General features: G+C 38.9%; 1 protein-coding gene and 1 non-coding gene across 7 annotated transcripts in view; one reads left to right on the top strand and one right to left on the bottom strand.

Annotated features, from left to right (window-relative positions):
* The window catches only part of LOC148070517 (tensin-2-like), a 30,828-nt gene extending 13,854 nt beyond the window's left edge, over window positions 1-16,974 (top strand). For 2 of the 6 annotated variants that reach the window (XM_087800474.1, XM_087800475.1), the window contains 24 exons: window positions 4,694-4,726; window positions 4,802-4,851; window positions 4,919-5,102; window positions 5,454-5,504; window positions 5,588-5,710; window positions 5,785-5,849; window positions 6,078-6,161; window positions 6,452-6,564; window positions 6,653-6,713; window positions 6,905-6,980; window positions 8,861-8,990; window positions 9,506-9,571; window positions 9,638-9,754; window positions 9,838-11,166; window positions 11,242-11,374; window positions 11,716-12,500; window positions 13,991-14,122; window positions 14,448-14,540; window positions 14,639-14,716; window positions 15,386-15,463; window positions 15,562-15,730; window positions 15,808-15,876; window positions 16,056-16,079; window positions 16,213-16,974. In XM_087800474.1, coding sequence (XP_087656600.1) covers window positions 4,694-4,726; window positions 4,802-4,851; window positions 4,919-5,102; window positions 5,454-5,504; window positions 5,588-5,710; window positions 5,785-5,849; window positions 6,078-6,161; window positions 6,452-6,564; window positions 6,653-6,713; window positions 6,905-6,980; window positions 8,861-8,990; window positions 9,506-9,571; window positions 9,638-9,754; window positions 9,838-11,166; window positions 11,242-11,374; window positions 11,716-12,500; window positions 13,991-14,122; window positions 14,448-14,540; window positions 14,639-14,716; window positions 15,386-15,463; window positions 15,562-15,730; window positions 15,808-15,876; window positions 16,056-16,079; window positions 16,213-16,357 — 4,188 coding nt within the window. In that variant the 3' untranslated portion in view covers window positions 16,358-16,974. Of the gene's footprint in view, window positions 1-4,693; window positions 4,727-4,801; window positions 4,852-4,918; window positions 5,103-5,453; window positions 5,505-5,587; window positions 5,711-5,784; window positions 5,850-6,077; window positions 6,162-6,451; window positions 6,565-6,652; window positions 6,714-6,904; window positions 6,981-8,860; window positions 8,991-9,505; window positions 9,755-9,837; window positions 11,167-11,241; window positions 11,375-11,715; window positions 12,501-13,990; window positions 14,123-14,447; window positions 14,541-14,638; window positions 14,717-15,385; window positions 15,464-15,561; window positions 15,731-15,807; window positions 15,877-16,055; window positions 16,080-16,212 lie in introns of all 6 variants that reach the window. The other 4 variants (XM_087800471.1, XM_087800476.1, XM_087800472.1 and 1 more) reach the window with 3 other exon arrangements.
* A 157-nt stretch (window positions 16,975-17,131) lies between these two features.
* Window positions 17,132-17,203, bottom strand: trnaq-uug (transfer RNA glutamine (anticodon UUG)). The gene has a single exon. It is a non-coding gene; the product is annotated as a tRNA-Gln (tRNA).
* Window positions 17,204-20,551: the final 3,348 nt, after the last annotated feature.

The raw sequence follows: 20,551 nt of genomic DNA, 5'->3' as shown, positions 1-20,551 counted from the left end.
AGTAGATATTCACATCTGTCTTTTCTTAGCCACAAATAAATAATAATAAATCAATTAAGGATGTTTACACCAAAACCAAGGCAAGACCTGGTAGAAGCATAACAGTGTCATAAAAATGTATTTATATTCCTACTTAATAAAAAGACATTTGTGAAGTGCACATTAACCATGTGATGCTGTAATGATTGACGATTGGATTTTTCTGATTGAGGACACACTATATATGTAGGTCTCGCTGCTGCAGGATGTTTAAAAAAAGACTGACCAGCAAATGAGATGAAATAAGCCTTTAAATGATCTGAGGAATATTTGGTCTAAATTAAGAAGCTTTATCAAAATAGCTCTGAGAAATCTGTCTGATCTTTATGTGTGGTAGGAAGGCATGTTCAGCTGTTGTGTCTCTCATCTCTCGCCCCTCATTTCTGTCTGCACGCGTGACCCTGCCACATCCAATATTTCCACTCATAACTCGACATGTTTTTGCTCCTCGACAGTTGGTTTGTCAGCACCGCATATCCATCACTGCCGCTGTTTATTCGGCACAATTCTTTTTTTTTTATTTGATTATGTCTCAGCGAGGATGTGTGTGGACATCCGGTCCTCGGGCTAGAGAAGAGAGAGGAGTGTGTAGTCGTTGAGGCGGAGAGAGGCTGAGGGGAGTGACGGACTGCGGGGGGTAGGAAGTGTAGAAACGAAGGATCAAAGATGAGAGAAACAGGCTGAGAGGCAGAGCGATAATGAGAGAAGGAACACAGCCGGAGTCATAGTTTAATAGGACCTCCGTTACGTCACAGCCACTCCCTTCTGTCAGCCGACATGTTGGCTTCATGGTCATGGAAATAAGAATAAGCTGTGATTATTTCTGCAGCACCAAAAAAAACAAAAAAAACCTCATTTCATCTGCGATGTCAGCTCTGAACCAAAGAAAACGGAATAACAACGCAAGGATCTCAAACGCTCGCATTTATCCTCCTCCATGACTCAGCATGTGTTGGGTTTTCCTCTCGCTGGAATAAATATGATGATTCCAAAACATGAGGGGGAAATCGTCACTGTCAGTTCCCGTCGTGTGAAGGGATTATCTGTCCGTAGAACCACGAGAGATTTAATATGTGGCAGCAGCTTATGTAGATTAAAGAGTTCTGGTATGCACCAATTAAATGGAACTTTATATTTTATACTCTTATTACTCAGAGGTCAGAGGTGATATAAATTTGATTAATTATCGGTCCATATCAACAGAGAATCTTACTTTTCCTGAAGTCACCGCTGTATATTAGATTGACTTTTACTTTCGCCCCAGTTGCAAAGACTCGTCTATAATTTAAGAACATAGATGGACCACCGCTTTTTTTTTTTAAGGTGAAGTGCATCAGAAAGTGCATCAATAAGGATGTTTGTTTGGATACAAAACTTCTTGAAGGTCAACCACGTCACAAATGTTCTCTTGCTCTTTCAATTATTAACACTATTGCATGTTCCCTCTTCTCATTTGTCATGAAACATTTTTATTTAATAAATCATTTGTTACTATTGTTAATAGACGTTGAAAACAAGTGTATATTTATACTATATAATCATATTTGTAAACTGTATTCGATTATGACTCGTGGTATTGTTTCATAATCAATTTGTTTTCTTGGCTTGTGTCGTTTTTAACAGGGATTAGTAAAGATAACAATAGTTTGTTATTCAAGGATCACAGCTGTGACTATGTCTGTATTTGTTTATAATTTTGTCTTCGAGGGCCTTGAAGGACACTTAAAATACTTGGCATTAAAATTCTTATTCTTGTTTGTATAATTGCAACATGATCTACTTTCATATCCACACGCAGTCGATTATTACTGAAGCTACATGTTGACATCTTTGTAGTCGCCATAGCTGCTAATATCAGCCGACAACATGCATCTGAGCAGAATCAATGTGAGCTTAACCAGGCATGTTTCACCGACAAGCTGTCAGTCGTTTCCTCGGGGTGCGATTGGTTGCTGTCAGTGGCGCCTCAGTAAAAATCAACTGATGAACAAGACAAACTGAACCAGATGGCTCAGTAGCTCCTGTGAGCAGCCCACATGCATTATGGAGACCCTACAGCTCACAGCAGCTCCAGAGACACACGTGTTTGTCCGTGTGTGTTTGTGTGTGTGTGTGTACACTCTGGATGTTTGTGTCTGACTAACCCACACTGACCTGCTCTGACGTCTCGCTACAAATTGTTTCCTGTTGACTCTGGTGTCTTCTTCCTTCATGCTTCCTGCCAGTGGTCGTTCCCTCCAGGTACTATTCCGGTCTACTCCAGTATTTACATGTGTATTCTCAGTGTTGTGTCTGTCTCCCACTGTTCCTTCCTGGAGACTAACGTCTTCCATTTAACTTGCATTATTAAGCCTTTTTAGAAAGAATGGTTTGTCCCAGAGGCTGATTTTAAGTTGTGGCTATCAGTTGTAGGCGTGTGTGTGATGCATCTATGTCAACAGCGAGAGGTTAGTGTACAGTATTTCCACAGATAACAGTGTTCATTCATATATTTTAAGAATTCTTTACTCATTTTTTGTGAGCTTGTTGTCTTTTACTAGATCACAGGAGTTTTTTAATGCGACTTTGTTGAGAGATTTTTCTCCAGGGGATCACTTATCTATTCTGAGAGAACACCGTAAGGTTTTAATTCTGAGAATCATGGAATCCGACATGAAGGTGGTCCAGCAGCTTCACACTCTAACTAATCAGAAACCGTTTTATTGCCAGTAAAGTATACTTTTCACTGTGAAGTGGAAAAAGTGAGACAAAACCCAATCCAAATTTAAAGGGATTTTTATATTGATATTCAGATTTTACTATTATGCACATGCCTTTGTCCAAACACAAAATTAAATAATGTTGTTAATGTTGGTGGTGCAATAGTAAACTTTATGTTGCCCTGATGACTTGACTCACTACATATACTTGTTTAGTCTTACTGAGTGCACATTCATTTAAGCCCCACCAACTTCATTTTTAAAGTGTCCATATTGTAACATGAGATTAGACATTAATTTTTAACGCTTTTTTGGTGCTTCTAATGCAGTAGAAGTTACATTGCAGTGTTAAAAAAAAAAATCACGATCATACAAGGGCATTCGTTGTCTATTTCAGGCCATCTGCTCTTATCACCTAAAGGTGTTTGTTGTCATTTTGCTGCATAATATTTACTTCTCACTGGGTTTTTTATGGATGTGTGTAATATGCACAAATTGATCACATCAAAAGTCAAACTTTCATTTTTTTCTCTCTCTTTAATTACCATTTTCTTCCAGTTTTCCATGCATTATTGCCACCGCTTGTTCATCTGGAGGGTGTTAGTTCAATCTTTCGTTTAGCTGCATCATTGTATGAGTCGCAGTGTTCAGCCTGTGAAAAAAAGTAGCTGTGGTTCAGTTAATCAAGTATACAGGATACTGTTTCTATGTATGTTACTCTTTACTGTACATCAGTCCTATTCGACTCAAATTTTGAGGGACATATTTTCAGAAGGATTTCCAGCCTCTGGGTCACTCTATTTTTCCGATATTTCTTGTGGAATTTTGGGCAAACAGACTAAGAACAGATACACGATATTAAAACTACTGTGAGTCTTATCACAATATACTCTTTATTAGCAGCCAAGACACGCTGACACAACAGCCACATAAGAATGTCTTGAACATTTGCTTTGAGTGGATATTTTTCAGTGCATTAGTCATTAAATCTAAACTGATGCTCCTCGGAATACTATAAGACGAAGACAAAAAAGCAGCCAAAGTGTCACATGGTGATGCAATGTGTCGCACATTGGCAATAATACAGTTTTATCTGATAAGGCATTCATTATTATTATTAATATCTCTGTCACGTGGAACTCTAATTTAATTAGACCTTAATTAAACTTTATCAAGACCATCTTCTCTTTGTCTCTAGCTTGGTGAAAATCAAATGGATCGATGAGTCATCCTCAGAAACAGAACACTGTTTTTATTAATGGAATATATTCATGATAATTTGCGACTGAAACACCTTGAATATCTATTTTAACACGAGTAGAACAAGAGGTGTTGTTTCCAGGTTGAGTGGTTTTAAACCTGTATAACAAACAGCCCCTGGAAGATATTATCTCTAGACACTGTGGGACGTTTGTTGCACCACATGGAGGTAGAAGTATTTCTACAAGTCAACATGAAGGTTGTTAACTTACTGTTATGGTAACCTGACTTATAACCTGCTGGCCGACACCTGCCAGCACCTGTCAGTCATGATCCATGGAGGGCCGCTGGGCTGTCAATCATCGTACCTCAAAGGTGAAAAGGTCACTTTGCGACGTGCAGTGTTGAAGTCGGTGTTGGAATCTTGATGCTGATGAAAACCTAATGCATCAGGAGCATATGTGGGTGTTTGAGTCGTGTGTGTGTGACGATCAGAACATCAATATATATGGAGATACAAGAGTGGCTCCGACCAGCTGCTCCACATAACGTGTGCGAGAGTGATTCTTGCGAACATCTCTTGCTGCTTTCCGAGTTTTCTCATCCGTGCCACTGGAGCGAGGATCATTTAAGCACACAATAGCACAATCACATGACCTGCCGTATGTTGCTTTATTCCTCTTCTGCTCGTGTGAACCAGAGTGTGTACTCGTCGAGCGCTGCCTGGACTGACCCTGTGTGTTTTTGTCTTCCAGGTGTCGCCCACCTGTGCCTTGATTCCATATCAGGTAATGAAAGTTTATTTTATTTTCCGGCTCTTTCAAAGCAAACAAAATACACTATAATATTTCCCCTGCTCACAGCACACCTCCATTAAATCTGCATCACTGAGGAAAAGAAGCTCCGTGCGAAGGTAGGTACATAAAACAGGAAAGGTTGTGCAAACAAAAAAGGGGTTTTAACTGGGATTTGTGGTTTAGAAGCAGGACGGAGGAACAAGTGAAGGAGAACGTGATGGAGCGCCACTATGACTTTGACCTGACGTACATCACAGAGAGGATCATCTCAGTCTTCTTCCTACCGGAGCTGAAGGAAGAACAATATCAGCGGAATATACAGGAAGTGACATCCATGCTGAAATCAAAGCACCAAGACAAGTTCCTGGTGCGATTTGCAAAAATATTTAATCTTGTTAGAAAAAGTCAATTGATTTGTTTTGAGAGTTTAAATAAGGAAATACCGTTGCAATGGTTTCTATTTCAACATAAGATTAAAAAAAAATGAATATGTAACAGAGGTGGGACCCGAGACCATCCATCCATCTGTCTACCTTCATGTCCTGCTGTTACTTACCGAGAAAATAAACTAAATATCCTACTGAGGTTATGCTGAATATCAGCAACATCTGTGAAGCTGCAAGCCAGAAAACAAACTAACCATCATATTGAGCTTCAGTTTTGCAGATTGATTTTCCACAATAATATTATTTCTCTAATGCTCAATTGATTTTTCCAGCTCTTGAACGTGTCAGAGAAGAGGCATGACATCACCAGGTTGAATCATAAGGTTGTAAATCCTACATTAAATATATCGTAACACCTTTTATATCGGCTTAATAACCAGGTGGCTTGGATTGTGTGTGTTTTAAGGTGCAGGACTTTGGCTGGCCGGACCTTCATGCTCCCCCTCTGGACAGAATCTGCTCCGTGTGTAAAGCCATGGAGAGCTGGCTTTCGTCAGACCCCCTGAATGTGGTGGTCCTCCATTGCAAGGTGAGTTTAACAAGATTTTTTTAGTGGTGATTGTTTTGATGTTTTATAGCCGCCATTTTTTATTCTCGTGGCAGGGTCACAGAGGGAGGACCGGAGTCATTGTTGCAGCATACATGCACTACAGCAAGATATCAGCAGGGTAAGATTTTGTTTTGGATCAGTGGAGTTGCCACAAAAAACATCTTATTCCTGGTTTTACAGTGAATTATCCTCATGATAACAGAATACAATAAGCTATAAAGTAAATGCGTTTGGAAAATCACTTGATGCCAATTTTGAATGGTCATTTTTTGCACCCCTGTTTTGTGTGTGATGGATTCTGCATGTGAACTTTTACGACTTAACAAAGTGATTTTGCTGTCAGCAGAGCAGACCAGGCTCTCACCACACTCGCCATGAGGAAGTTCTGTGAGGACAAAGTCACAGCTTCTCTGCAACCGTCTCAGAACAGGTCCAACTAAAATTTTAAGTCGCTTGTGTCAAACTCAAATTCCGCTTCACAAACTTGTGTTTATTAATTAAGAGGATGATTAATATGACATTCTGGTTGAACTCTTGTGATCTGTTCTTAAGTCAGTTATTCCCTGTAAAAATTCAATTTGATTAATTAATTTTTTGAGCCAGTGACATCGATTTGTTTTAACATTTCGTTTGAGTTTGACACACACGATGATTTCAAAGTAATAGTATGTTGGGTACTAAAAATGAGTTTCTCATTGGCCTATCGCATGTCTATTTCAGGTACATCTACTATTTTGACGGACTGTTGTCAGGTACCATCAAAATGAACAGTAGCCCGCTGTTCCTCCACCAGATATTTATTCCCTCGCTTCCAAATTTCCAGCCAGGAGGAGGTGAGTTTAACTAAAATAAATGTGGTACCATCACTTTTTTTTATAAAACTGATTACTACGCATCTTTATTCGGCCTCTACATCTACAGGTTTCTATCCGTTTGTGAAGATATATCAGTCTCTACAGCTGGTCTACACTTCAGGTCTCTAGTAAGTTGACCATCTTCTCTCTTCACGCTTGACAGATACTGTCTCCAGAGCTCACTGTGTGTTTAGGTGCAGCCCGCAGTGTTTATGTTCATCCTAAATGTTATTTACTTCTGTTTTAGCCATCTGAGACATGTTTAAAACTGAGTGAAAACAGGTTTAATTCAGTGTGTGCGCTTGTGTGTTTCAACCAGTGATCCTCAAACCTCCAGGGCCAGAAAGCTGTGTGTCACCATGGAGCCAGCATTGTTGTTAAAGGGGGACATTATGGTGAGAGACAGAGAAATGCTTGTTTTTCACTTGGATATTAGTATTTTTAATCAAAACACACTTTGCCTTGTATTGAAATTGTGTACTATATAGTATGTTTATGTGTTATTGTATGTATAAGACATTTTACACGATGAGCTTGTCCAAATTTGAGCAGCAAAATAGTGAATTTCCAGAAAGTAATCTACCCAGCTTAAGGCAAATATATATATCACTTAGGTGCAAGTTCTCTGTGTCTGTACCTAATTTCAGGTTGATATAAAAGCAGTTACAAACCACGCTGGGTCGCAAATGCTGACTCAATGTGTGAATTAACCTTATTCCATCAATGCTCAATGAAAATATTGATTTATATTTTATATCTCCTGCAAAAAATATATCTGCAAAAGCATTTTCTATGATCCCTAAAACAGAAGACAACCTGCCTCTGTGTTGATGTTCCTGCAGCTAATATAAAACTTTACATTTATGATATTTATAATATTCAGTTAAACACAGTTCAAAAGTACTGTTCTACAACTCATTTTTCGACATTAAGTTAGTCTCCTCCACCATAACTATACTGAACATCCTCTTGTCAATGAATCTACCTTCTATGAAACTGTTTACCAACTCCATGAACCTTGTTAGTTTTCTCTTAAAGAGCAGCTAACGTGTTGATTAAACTGTGTCTCAAAAACATCTCTGACCTCTATTGTACTCATCAGTATGTGTCTGTTTGTACAAAACTCTCTTTTCATTTAAATAATTACATTGGAAAATGTGCTTAAGCATTGAAAACACCTGAGTGTAAAATTGTAGAAACAAAGTAAAAATATTTATTTATTAGACATTTATTTCCAATTTTATCAAGCCATACCTTTGTTTTTCTGGAGACTAAATCTTATTTACCACAACCACACCCACTCTGTTGTGATTGGTCAAGCATTGAGTTTCCTCGACACGTCATCAATTCCAGAAGTCTCCCCCTCGGGACTCGTTGTATAAACAAAGTGGGGTGTAATTACAGCTGTGTTGTCCCTGTCTCTGGCATTCTTTGTCAAACATGGCAAACGTGTCTCTCATCTCACCAAACCCTCCCAGTCTTTCTTTGTTTACTTTGTAACCAAACTTCTCTATGTGAGCTGTCCCTCCGATTCTTTTTAGAAAATCCTCATGGTGGAAATTCGCACATCGAAAATCTTTATACTGCAAATCTGAACACCTTAAAAATCCGTACCGAACTCTACCTATTGCTCATCTTCTGTCCTGTCATCTTCAGCCAACGGTAATTAAAAATCCCGTTGATGTTGAGCTAGCAAGGGTATAACGCGGTAAACATCGCATTGTGCTCCAGTAGGGTTATTTCAGACTTATGTCGGTTTTCAAGAGGTTTTTGTAGGCTGCTGTGTCCTACACTCATCCTTTCCATTTTGATGCTTTCGGGACAAAAACAAGGTTCAATTGGATTATTGCATCTGAAATATTTCCATATCAACTTTAAGAGGGTAATTGAGTTCATAAAGACTACAACTTGTAGTTGGAGCTTGACGTTCTGCGGCTAGACCTGATGGGAATGTATGAGAACTGGAAATGTCTCTTGCAGCAAATAATCGGGTTTCAACCCAATGACTCATAGCAGATGTCGAGTAAAGAATTGTATTTTATACCAACACAAGGCACTACACAGGAATTATCCTGGGGATAAGGCAATGTATTACAGAAGATGTGATGCTGGAATTGTTACATAAGGACAAGACAAACAAAAGCATAACAAAATACACAAGGTGTGAAGGGAGTTTACCTTCTTTTTCTTGTGGACTTCCTGATTGCACAAATGGCCTGGAAGGTCAAGCGACAAGAGAAACACAACACCACCAAATGACTTCCCATTATTTCAGGTGAAGTGCTACCATAGACGGAGTCAGGCAGCAGAGCGAGAGGTGGTGTTCAGGGTCCAGTTCCACACCTGCACTGTTCATGGGGCTCAGTTGTGGTTTGGGAAGGCTGAACTGGATGTGGCCTCTACAGGTATGGGAAAGATGTTTATGGCTTTATGAGAATGACACAAAATGAAATATCTTGTTCTTTATAAAACACTGACTTATCTTTACTGAATACATCCCAGATGTTTCGACAACATACACTGTAAGGATCATTTCCTATTTAAACAGATTTAATAAGAGTTTTTTTTTGCAACAAATGATTTGTCTTTGAATAATACTGTACCATACATTGTGTGTACAATGACAGTAGAGGTCAAAATACAGGAGAATATGCCCATATACATTCTTAATTCAATGACCTGAGGCATAATAATGACGCACAAACATGTACAGTCCATATATATAGATATACAGTATATTACGTAACCTCTGTCCGGCTCAGATTATATTGGAATAATTGGAAAATGCAGTTCTTGTCTTTTTATTCTTTCTTAGGATATGAATAATTATTATGTGAAAATTACAATTCTCTGTGATATGTAGGTCTATTGTCACAATCAGGATATTTTTAGCATCCTCTTCTGATCCTTTGTTGTGCAGATGACAGGTTTCCTCCTGATGCTTCCGTGGAGTTTATCTTTTCAAATGGGCCAGAAAAAACAAGAGGTTGGTATTATTTCTATTCAATATTGTTAGTTATGCATTTTTTCAAATCTAATTTCACCCTCCCAGGTCAAGAACAACGCAAGGCTGATGTTTCTGTCAAAGTGAACTACAACACCTTGGACCCTGTGGTAAGATGGGATTCTTACGAGAATATAAATCTTGAACATCAGGACACCATAGAAAGTAAGTAAATACACACCAATGATCTCTTCCTCTCATTACATAGAAAATTGACATTGCAACAACATGGTTCTTGTTTTGCCAAGGCATTTCTCATACGAGAGGTCCTCTGGATGGAAGCCTCTATGCCCAAGTCAGAAAACGACGTGGACCAGGTTCCACATCTTCAGCAGCATCTTCTAACGGATGCCTGACTAGCAGTCCAACAGTCACGACCCTAGTTTCTAGCAAAACCCAGTCAATAATCTATACATCAGACTCGCTGCCATCGGATCGTTTGGACGATCATTCATCCGCTGGTAAAGAACGTACCAAGAGTCCGTTTAGGAGAGAAGAAAACGATTCGAAGGCAAAAGAAAAAGAAAGGGAGACAGAAATCCTGGAGGATAGTGACCCGTCTAGTCCTGGGGGGATCCGACGAGGGCCATCTTGTTGTGGTCGCCCAGGTACAAAGTGTGCTGACATGAAGTGGGAGAGGGAACCTGAGCTCTGCCTCTCCAACAGTCATTGTCTTGGGCGTTGTGGCAGTATCAAAAAGCAAGCGAAAAGTCAAACCCTGCCCGCCATACCCACCAAATCAGTGTCCCCACCCCCTCATCCGGACCTTTGCCACCGTCATAGCTCTCACCCTTTGCCGGAGTTACCATGGGAACGACCACCCATGCCCCTGCCCTGTCTTCATCGGTCATGCTTACCTTATTCTAGCCCTGAGCACATTCACGCACACACACACACTTTACCCACCATAAACAGACTCTGCCCTGGAGAAGAATGCCACCTCCTCCATTACTCCAATCACGGTCCGTCCTCTCACCTTTCCCAACCATCTTTGCCCACAAGACCTTACAGGGAACTCTTCTTTGGCTCACACACAACGTCATCTGGATGTGCCTGCAGAGAGTGTCGCAGCAGGCGAGAGCAACAGTCCGCCAGATCATTCCAGCCACCGCATCCTGACCAGCAAACAGGGTTACAGAGGACAAGAGAAGCCGTTCCATTATGGGAAAGTGAAAATCCATGGGATGTACCAAGAGAGTCAGAGTTCTGGCAGTGCAAACCAGCCATGCCATCGTTCTGCATCTGCCACCCCAACATTGTAGATCCGGCATTACATTTAGAGCAGTCTAGATTATCTATTGGACCCCCTCAAAGATATCCTAGTCCCCAGTCTCTGATAGATGTACGGGACGGAGCTAGCAGTGGGTATCACACTCCGCCTCCTCCCCGCCACTCCTGTCCCTGCACTCCTTACACAGTGTCTCCAGTGGAGAGCCATGAGAGCCGAGGTTACGCTTCTGGATATCAGTCGGGGTCAGCATCTCCTTTGCCGGCAAGCAGTCCTTCTCCGGATCGAGGGAGACTGCCAGACATTTCCCCTGGTGCCAGAGACCCAAAATACACCGAAAGTAACGAAGGTGAATAATAAACAAAGTGTGACATGATTTGTAAACCTATTGCTCAATGAAATTAATTTGTCTTTTTTATTTAAGTGGAAAAAGCCAAGACATTCCAGGGTTCAGAAAATAAATCAGACTCCAACAACAGATCGAGCAGCCTTGGCCTGGACACTGATCCTGACTACACACTCATTGGTGGGAATAGTCCTACACACACGGAGGAGAGGTGGGTGGAAAAAACATTTACATGTAATGTAAAGAGGGTTCTAACTGCATCTGTAACTTTGGAAAGACTTAATTTATGAAGTATACGTCTTCTGTCATCTTCAAGCATTATCCTGGGCAAACTGTTTTAATAGTTATGAAAAGTGCTCACAGATTTCAAGAGGCTCTAAATTGTCTATGTTAGCACACTAAATATGTAAGTTATTGTCTCCTGTGAGTGTGCTGCGATGGCCTTTTCCACTTCTCCACCTAAATTCCAATTTGCTTCACTCCCCTTGGCTGTCACTGATGCATAAATGTCTTGTTATGAACACACGTGTTAACAGATCGTTGTTTTTGCAGTGTAACTCCTGATCTCCAAGAACACCCAGAAACATCAGCATCTATAGAATCTCAGAGTTCCAACATATCGACAAGCTCTACACAACCTACAAAACAAGATTCAGATGATGCTGCAGACACCAAGGACCAGCCGACAGTGTCAAACAATAGTGATCAACAGTCTTCAACACCCACCATAGTCACACCAGTGCAAGTGCAACTTAATGGTTCGACTATCCTGGTTGATTCACCGACCGAAAGCAGTAAAGCCGAGGCTTCTACCAGTCTCAGTTCTAGCCCCTCCACCGCTTCCTTAAATTCTCCCATTGATTCACCAGACCCTCCACCGTCTCCTCAGTGCCATACTTCAAATACCGACCTGACAGGGCAGAGGTTGTCTCTAAGCAGAGATAATACGCCCGACAACAAACCACCGTCCCCTGTGCCAGACGGTTACTGCACACCAACTTTCCCTTTAGCATCTTATTACTATCCACTGCTAAATGTACCCCATGTGCCATACACTGGTTATACTGCTGTGACCATCCCTGCCATTCAGCCACCACTACCAGAGAAGAAAAGACTTTCGTCAAGCCCAGGAGTTCTCAATGGACATGCCTCCGTCTGCCGGATCGCCTCGGCCCCTTCCCCAACACACCATGTGACTTTCTCTACTTCGGTGCGAGAGCAGCGGCGAGGATCTGCACAGTCCTTCTGTAGGGAGGAGGGGGACACAAGGGTCAATGCTAAGTTTGTCCAAGACAGTTCCAAATTCTGGTACAAGCCTGGAATCTCTAGGGATCAAGGTGAGAGTTCACAGACCCACAAATGATAATCATCTGTTGCTCTTTTATCTGTAAAAGAAACATTTTCTCACACTAAAACATGCTGTATTTTGGATTCATTTTCATTTCCTTACATTTTTTACATTCTAAAAAATACAGACATTCACACAGTCTCAAATATTAACCCTTGTGTTATCTCAGGGTCAAGGTGACCCGGAGGCCTGTAAACGAATGTGTCTATATTATCCCTTGTGTTGCTTCTGGGTCTAGATTAACAACTTCAGCCACTGCATATGTATTTATGGAAGCCAGAGAGGTCGTTCACCTCGACCATAAACACATTTGTTTTCAGGCCAATTGGGTCATCTTGACCCTGAGATAACACAAGGGTTAAGAGAACTTCAAGCTGACACAGCTACAACTCTCTCTCCAAAGCGCTCTAAAATCTATATTAAAGGCCAAATTTAAACCCCAGATAATAGTTACAGAACAAAATGAGTCCAATGGATACATATTTAACATAAATTAAGAAAGAATCCTTTATATTACTCATAAACTCACAAATATAGATAAGGTTTGGGTATTTTCCATTAGTATTTTCCGTTAGATAGATAAACAATTCCTCTTGAGGCCTCCTTCGGGAAATTGTTGAAACAAGAAAGTGCGAGATGACACAATCTAAAACTAAAGATAAAGAACATAGGTCAAAGAAAAATAACAAAGACAAAGGATACAAAGTTTAACATGGAATATCATCTTTTCGCTCCACTCTTGCCCCCAAATTAAACAGCCTAATAGCACGAGGAATGAATAATTCCCTGAGTCTATTAGTGTTGCATCATGGGAGGAGCATTCGTGCTCCATCTGCTTCTCTGCTCACTGATGACAGTGTTCAGAGGATGACTGTCATCATCCATGATGGACAGTAGTTTGTCCAGAGATCTCCTCTCAGCAACTGTCACCAGTGAGTCCAGCTTCAACCACAGAACCAGCCCTCCTGATCAACCTGTCCAACCTGTTGACACTCCTCTTGGACACATTCCTTCTTCTTCATTCTTCATTCTAAAGCACCACTTCAAAAGTACTGATTTTTGCAAGTGTATTGGATGAACCACAATAATAACTATCAACAGATTCAGGAAAAGTGCCAGATTTTAAATTAGGTTTATCATACAAAGCATTTTATTAAACTAAATAATGATATTTTATATCATTAAATTAATGTAAAAGGCTTAATTTAACATTCCAATGTGTCCCTTTTTTTCTCTTTTTATTCAATAATTTTCATTTTGTGTCACAAAAATAATCTCAGATTTTAATAAACACTATTTGTATTGAAAACTATGTCTGTATGTAAAAAAAAAATAAATCCTTACAAATAAAAAATATTCACTGATTTTCCTATTCATTAGAAATCCTTCCTTTAATGATATATAAATAACCTGATTTTAATCATTCATATGTGTAATGCCAATGTTAAGCTACTTTACTCACATATATTCTCTGTACAGCTATAGCGGTGTTGAAAGACAAGGACCCGGGCTCATTTCTCATCAGGGACAGCAACTCCTTCCAGGGGGCATATGGCCTTGCCCTCAAAGTGGCCACTCCCCCTCCCAATGCTAACATCACCACAACCAAAGGTACAGTTGAAAAAATTGTGTTCATGGCATTGAAGTGGTCATAAATCATACATCAATCTAAACAATACCACAGACCGAAGAAGGTTGCAGGGGAATCTGATTATTCGAATTAAGAGTAGTTTTGCACCTTTAAGGAAACATTGAAAAGATGAATAAAATACATGTCCCATAACTTAAATATATTTTATTTTTGGATCATTCATAACATTCAAAAGAACCTACAATGTAAAACATTAGCATCTAAGGAAGTTAGTGTTGTTTATTAGTGAGGAATCCTCGTTGATGAGAATTTGTTTTTCACCACATTCCTTCCCCTCCATCTCAGGAGATCCTCTGGAGCATCTGGTGAGACACTTTCTTATTGAGACTGGACCCAGAGGAGTGAAGATCAAGGGCTGCCAGAATGAGTCTTACTTTGGTAAGCAGTGGTGTACCTTTGCCAGTGTGAAATTGTAAAATGTTATTTTAAATTGAACTGTAAATACAGGACATGTTTGTATTTTTTGTCTTCATCAGGAAGTTTATCTGCTTTGGTTTACCAGCATTCAATCACTCCTATCTCTCTTCCATGTGCCCTGAGAATCCCAGAAAAAGGTATTTATTTTTTTAAACAGAAAGAAAATCAATTTTATTCAATTATTATGTGCATGATATTTATTTAGAGGGAAAGCTGCTGATATTTAGAAGCTGTCAGTAGAAAACCGTTCCAATTAATTGTTACTACTCACTGTTTTGGCGAACGTTTAAATGCTAAAATATACATTTTATTTAACAAATCACACAGTTCAGTTAGACACTACTGAAAAGAAGTTCAGAAACGAGTGGGCGGCCAGACGCTCCAACCAGTAATTAGTAATTAAATTAAGAATGACCAAAATTGAGTGACTAAAATCGCTCACAAAAGAAAGCAAGAAAAGATCCAAAGAGTCCAAAAAACCACAAATCAATTTGATCCATGAACAAACGAGGGATTGAGGGAGAGTCAAAGTCATACCAGGCAGAACCGTAAATTAAGATGACGCCGGTCTGTGGAAAGTCCAGCGTATAAGAAGTAGGATTGGCATATTCCCGGCAGCCGTGCGTCTTGAAACACGTCCAACATGTATTTAACTTCCAGCTAAAATATGGAATCCAGAGGCAAACAGAAAATGTCTTGACAAAATTAAATGTGACGAGAGGGGATTGTAAATAATTGCTTCCTTACCTGAGCATAACTAGTTATTTTATGAAGATATGATTGTGATGTTGACTGTTGTCTTTCAGATCTGGTTGGTGAGCTCCAGGATATTCAAACGGCAACAAGTACGAGCACCGCTGCAGATCTTCTCAAACAGGGAGCAGGTACGACTCAGGCCTGAATAGTTGATCAACGATTAATTTCTTCTTTTAAAAATCCATATAATAAAAAATCCATATAATAATCCTCACCAATTATCTAGCATGCAACGTGCTCTACCTGAACTCCGTGGAAACGGAATCATTGACTGGGCCCGAAGCAGTTTCCAAGGCAACCAAATGCACTGTGGCTTTGAACCCGCGTCCAGTGGCCACAGTGGTTCATTTTAAGGTGTCTTCACAGGGCATTACTCTAACTGACAGTAAAAGAAGGTAAAGGGTTGCTTCTTTCTTCAACTCTTCCACTTCATTATTTTTTAAAGGCATCACAACCAACTCTCTGCTTGCAGGCTCTTCTTCAGGAGGCACTATCCAATTAGTAGTGTGACCTTCAGCAGCCTGGACCCCCAAGACAAGAGGTGAGGCGAAGCTTGTTTTATGAAGAAATCTAAAGCTGGGCTCCTATGTCTGTTGGCTTATATTTTAATCTGAAAATATAAGATCAGTTTTTTTCTTAATCTGTCTGCTTATTTGTAGTAAATGATGATCTTGTTTTTCATGTGTCTGCATTTTGCTTCTATGTGCGTCCGCGCTCCAGATGGAGTGATAACACATCAAGCAAGTAAGTGCTTGTGTTAGCATGCACTTCTCTAAGCTGCCGATTGCATGGCCACTCATACAAATGGTTTCCAATTCAAGCACCGTTTAAGACAACTCTACAGAATAACTTGACCTTCTATTTCCTGTTTTTTTAGGATGTTTGGTTTTGTGGCCAGGCGAACTGGCTGCACCACTGAAAACGTGTGCCACCTCTTTGCTGAGATCGACCCGGAGCAACCAGCTGTAGCTATTGTCAACTTTATCAATAAAGTCATGCTTGGACCGCAGCTACGAAGATGAAGACTGAGACAAAATGACACAAAAAGGACTTTTAAAGCAGCGCGTTGTTGTGTGTGCAATTATACGTTTGACAAATGACACCACGGTGCCAGACCAGTGTTATTCTTCTGGCTGTTCCTTCACTCGCCTCCATTTACCTTGACAAAAGAGACGGAAAATATGTTCTTCTATGTTCCTTTTAAGCCAAAGGTTGTTGTTTTAATCATATGCAATAATGAAAAGCTCTTAACCAGAAATGAGATGAGATATTCAGTAGATATGAATATTGTTTTAATTTCCTTTCTTGAATGACCGAAAGGTTCTGAATTATGTTCATTATAAAAGTTATTTATTGCATATTTTACTTGACAGGTACGGGATATGCTAAACACCCGATGAAGTGTGAAAAATAGTGTTTTTTTGTTTGTTTATACTTTTGTTTTTCCTGTTTTGTTAATACTCACAATATACACTTATTGTTTATTCACATTTACTTCAACAACTACAGAAGAACAACGTTTTTTTGTGATTCAATATTTCTTGATTTATAATAAGAAAATAAAGCACCTTTCTTTGCAAAACTACATTTTAATGTAATTTCACTATTAAATAGGTAATATATTTTAAGACTTTTACCAAACGTGTACACAATTCTTGATAATAAACTGATAAACCAGATGGTGCCCTTTTTTCATTATTTTTTAATGGAAATGTTACAATAAAGATAAATTGACCAATCCATTGATTTTAAAAAATAAACCATAACCATTTCAGAGGGACCGCTCAAAATGTACGAGGTCCCACCGAGATTTGAACTCGGATCGCTGGATTCAAAGTCCAGAGTGCTAACCATTACACCATGGGACCGACAACGCACACGCGAAGGCAATACAAATATTTGTACCTTTCGTAATTATTTTGCGTTTTAAGTGAGTAATCATATATTTATATAATTTTAAAATCGCCATTTTCAAAAGATTTCTAAGGCATCGGCCCTTGCTTTTGTCTTAACCCTCGCTTATTTCCATAAATTGGCAACCAACCGATCACGAGGGGAAAACTTGAAAGCGTGGCCAAAAAAAAACAACAACACGTTTATTGTCGAATCAGTATTTTCCTCGACTGACAGTAATGGATTCAGTGACTGGTGTGTTTACCTGCACTTACAGCGCCATTACAATGGTGTTTTCTCTAGTGTCCTCGCGTTTCTTCCTCTTACTGCAGCAACAGATGTAGTAAAGTGAGAGAAACTTACTTATAATGTTCAGTATGACGCGATTGAATATACACCTGCAATCTCCAGAATGGACGCCAGGTGGCGGGTTGAACTCAAGAGATGGGCACCCATGATGGAACGTCAGACGCTTTACCTCGGGATTTATTTTTCAGGTACTACAACATACAAAACACTACAAAAATAAAGTTATTTTATTTACTTAAGCGAGGCACAGTCTTACATTTGAGTAGAGTGGGCCTGACGTGGGCTATGTGTGTCTGCAGTCCAACTGAAAAACAAAAACAAAGCATGTGGGTCACGAGGAGAATAGCTTGGAAAGTATGCAACTTGTGCTCTATTATCATACAACTTCTGCTTGCTTTTCAAACTGTGACGGTACTTTTTATGACCAGGCCGGATTTACAAATAATCTGTGGTGCATCCACTTACAATAAATTAGGAAACTTGAACATTAAATAGCTGACAATATTTTAATTTAACAAGAGGCCTTTTTGGCAAAAGTATGACATATGTTGTGTTATCAGTTTTATCTTGATCTTACATAAATACATACTTTATTGAATATTGTTTTGATTGTTTAAGCGCTTTGTGACCCTGGTCTGGAAAAGCGCTATACAAAAAAAAATTACTTACTTACTTACTTTTGTTTGTAACCGATCTCGATCTGGTTTCTTCATTGTCTATTATGATTCTCATAGACAGAAAGAATGCATGAAGAAGGAAGAAGAAGTCACAGTGAAAGTCTGGTGACCTCGATATATCAACCCTTTCTTTCTGAAGGTGATTTGTACATTTTGGCTTATTGGAAGCAGCATAAAATGCAAGCTATGACAAGATAACATTTAAAAACGAGGCAAAAAAGGTTGAGCCTGGAGGAAATGCTTTTTGGGGTTTTGGGTTTGAATGAATTGAACTGACGGTTAAAAGATGAACAAGTGCCTGAGGGTCAACAGGTTTCAGTAATCGGCACAAACATAATCTCTAGGAATGTAGATGTTGTAAATATATGTGCATTGAAGGTGGATTTAATTTAAGTAATACTGGGGGTAGTAATAAAGTATCCTCTTTTGACAACATGTAGTAAAGGTGCCTTGATTTTATTTCATTTTAAATTTCCTCTGAAAATGTTGTTATGTTTTAAGCATTATTCTGAGAACTTTGTACAGAGTCTGGGGGTACCATTAGTTCACTGTAAACGGCAAAGAAGATTATTATTTACTTGGAGTCTGAACTCCTCGGGCTCTTTTCATGAAAGATGCTCAGCTAGGAGAGGAACGCATGTGATACACAGTCTTTTCATTTGACCAGTTATGTTAGATTTCTTTGTATCCCTCATGACTGTGTAATGACCTTCTCATGTTTTTAATTTTTTTTTTTTTTTATGAAAACATTCAAAATAACGAATGAATGCATCTTCCTGTAACTCTATGTTTTTATCTAATTGTTTTTTTGTATTGCTATTTATTGAAAAACTTCTTTAGGTAATTTCTGAGGCACATTGCCATGATACTGAGTATAAGTGATTAAATCAAGAATGCCAAATATGTCTGAAAATGTTTAATTTAATGTGTGTTAATCAAATGTATTAAAGTTTATATTCAAGTGTAAGCAACAGGGAAATGAGAGCAATGTTGGATGAAAAACCTTGATCATTTTCATAAATGGAAATATCTACACATCTACAAACTGGGTGGAATATAAATGTGATGATGAAACAATTGTAATTGATTTCCATAAAAGTATGTTTCCTCTTCACCACTGTGAGACATCCATTCACACTAACCGTCAGGGGTGTGATTGCTGGAATAGTGATTGATTTCTCTTCATCAACCATAAATTACTGTGAGATTCCTGAAAGTTCTTGACCCCTTTTATTGATTCACTGATGATGATGATGATCCTCGAGTGTATATTTTTGCTGTGAGTAACATTATATCAAGCAAATCAATAAGTTATTATTAAAAAAAAAATTATAATAGAAATATTATAGAAACGAATGCTAAAACACTTTACCTAACTGATGTTTTGGAAAAGAGGCTATAAAATATTTGGAGATCAGAGAAAATAAACAAATATTAAAAGTAGAGACTAATTATTTAACATTATAATTTAATTATGTTGCACTCTATGAAGCTGACAGTTAATTTTCCTGAAGGTGTCATTAGCAAAAACCATCGCTGCGGCACCAAATTTCTGCTACAGGTAATTTCCATGCACGTAGTAGGTCATGTGTTTCTGATTTAATTTCTGCTCGGGTTGTTTCAAAACAGCAATGCCGTCTACTGTGACGCAAGAGCGTCTAATGACACATATTACCCCGGCCAGGATCTGTGTTTGGCATACGTGTCTTTGGGCCAAATGAATCCCTGTTGGCAGAACAACCTGAACCAATGTCGGTGCCCAAGTTGGAGATGATACAAGACAACAGATCAAGGATCAACTCCACTTTAATGTGATTACAAATGAACATAAACACGCCTGTGTAACCAGAGATCTCGTAAATATCTGTTCACAGCTGTACTGTTCCGCCAAACAGTAGTAAAAGGCCACTAGACAATGGTGTCAATGTTTAGGGCTGGTCTTTCCGGTGCTGTTATCTACAACTGCACACGGATTACAATAGATTCTTTGGTTTGTGAATTGTAAATAGTTTAAAGATATATATATATTTTTACAGAGAGAGAGAGACAAATGTAGATTACATTTTAAATAAATGTATTTTATGAATATATATATATATTCCTATGGCGAGTGCTTTAAACCCAAGAGTGAAATTTTTTTGTGGTGGCAGTTCAGAATAAATAAGTAAGTAAGTAAGTAATTTTTATTTATATAGCGCTTTTCCAGACCAGGGTCAAAAAGCGCTTAAACAATCAAAATAATATTCAATAAAGTATATACTTTAAAGATCAAGATAAAACTGATAACACAACAGGAGTTCCAGAAAATCAAGGAAAAGCCTGAACAAATAAAAGTGT

This window comes from Callionymus lyra, chromosome 10 (genome assembly GCF_982586985.1).
Source record: "Callionymus lyra chromosome 10, fCalLyr1.hap1.1, whole genome shotgun sequence".
Taxonomy (NCBI): domain Eukaryota; kingdom Metazoa; phylum Chordata; class Actinopteri; order Syngnathiformes; family Callionymidae; genus Callionymus; species Callionymus lyra.
Note: the sequence above shows the minus strand (reverse complement) of the source record. Positions and strands in the feature narration are given on the sequence as shown.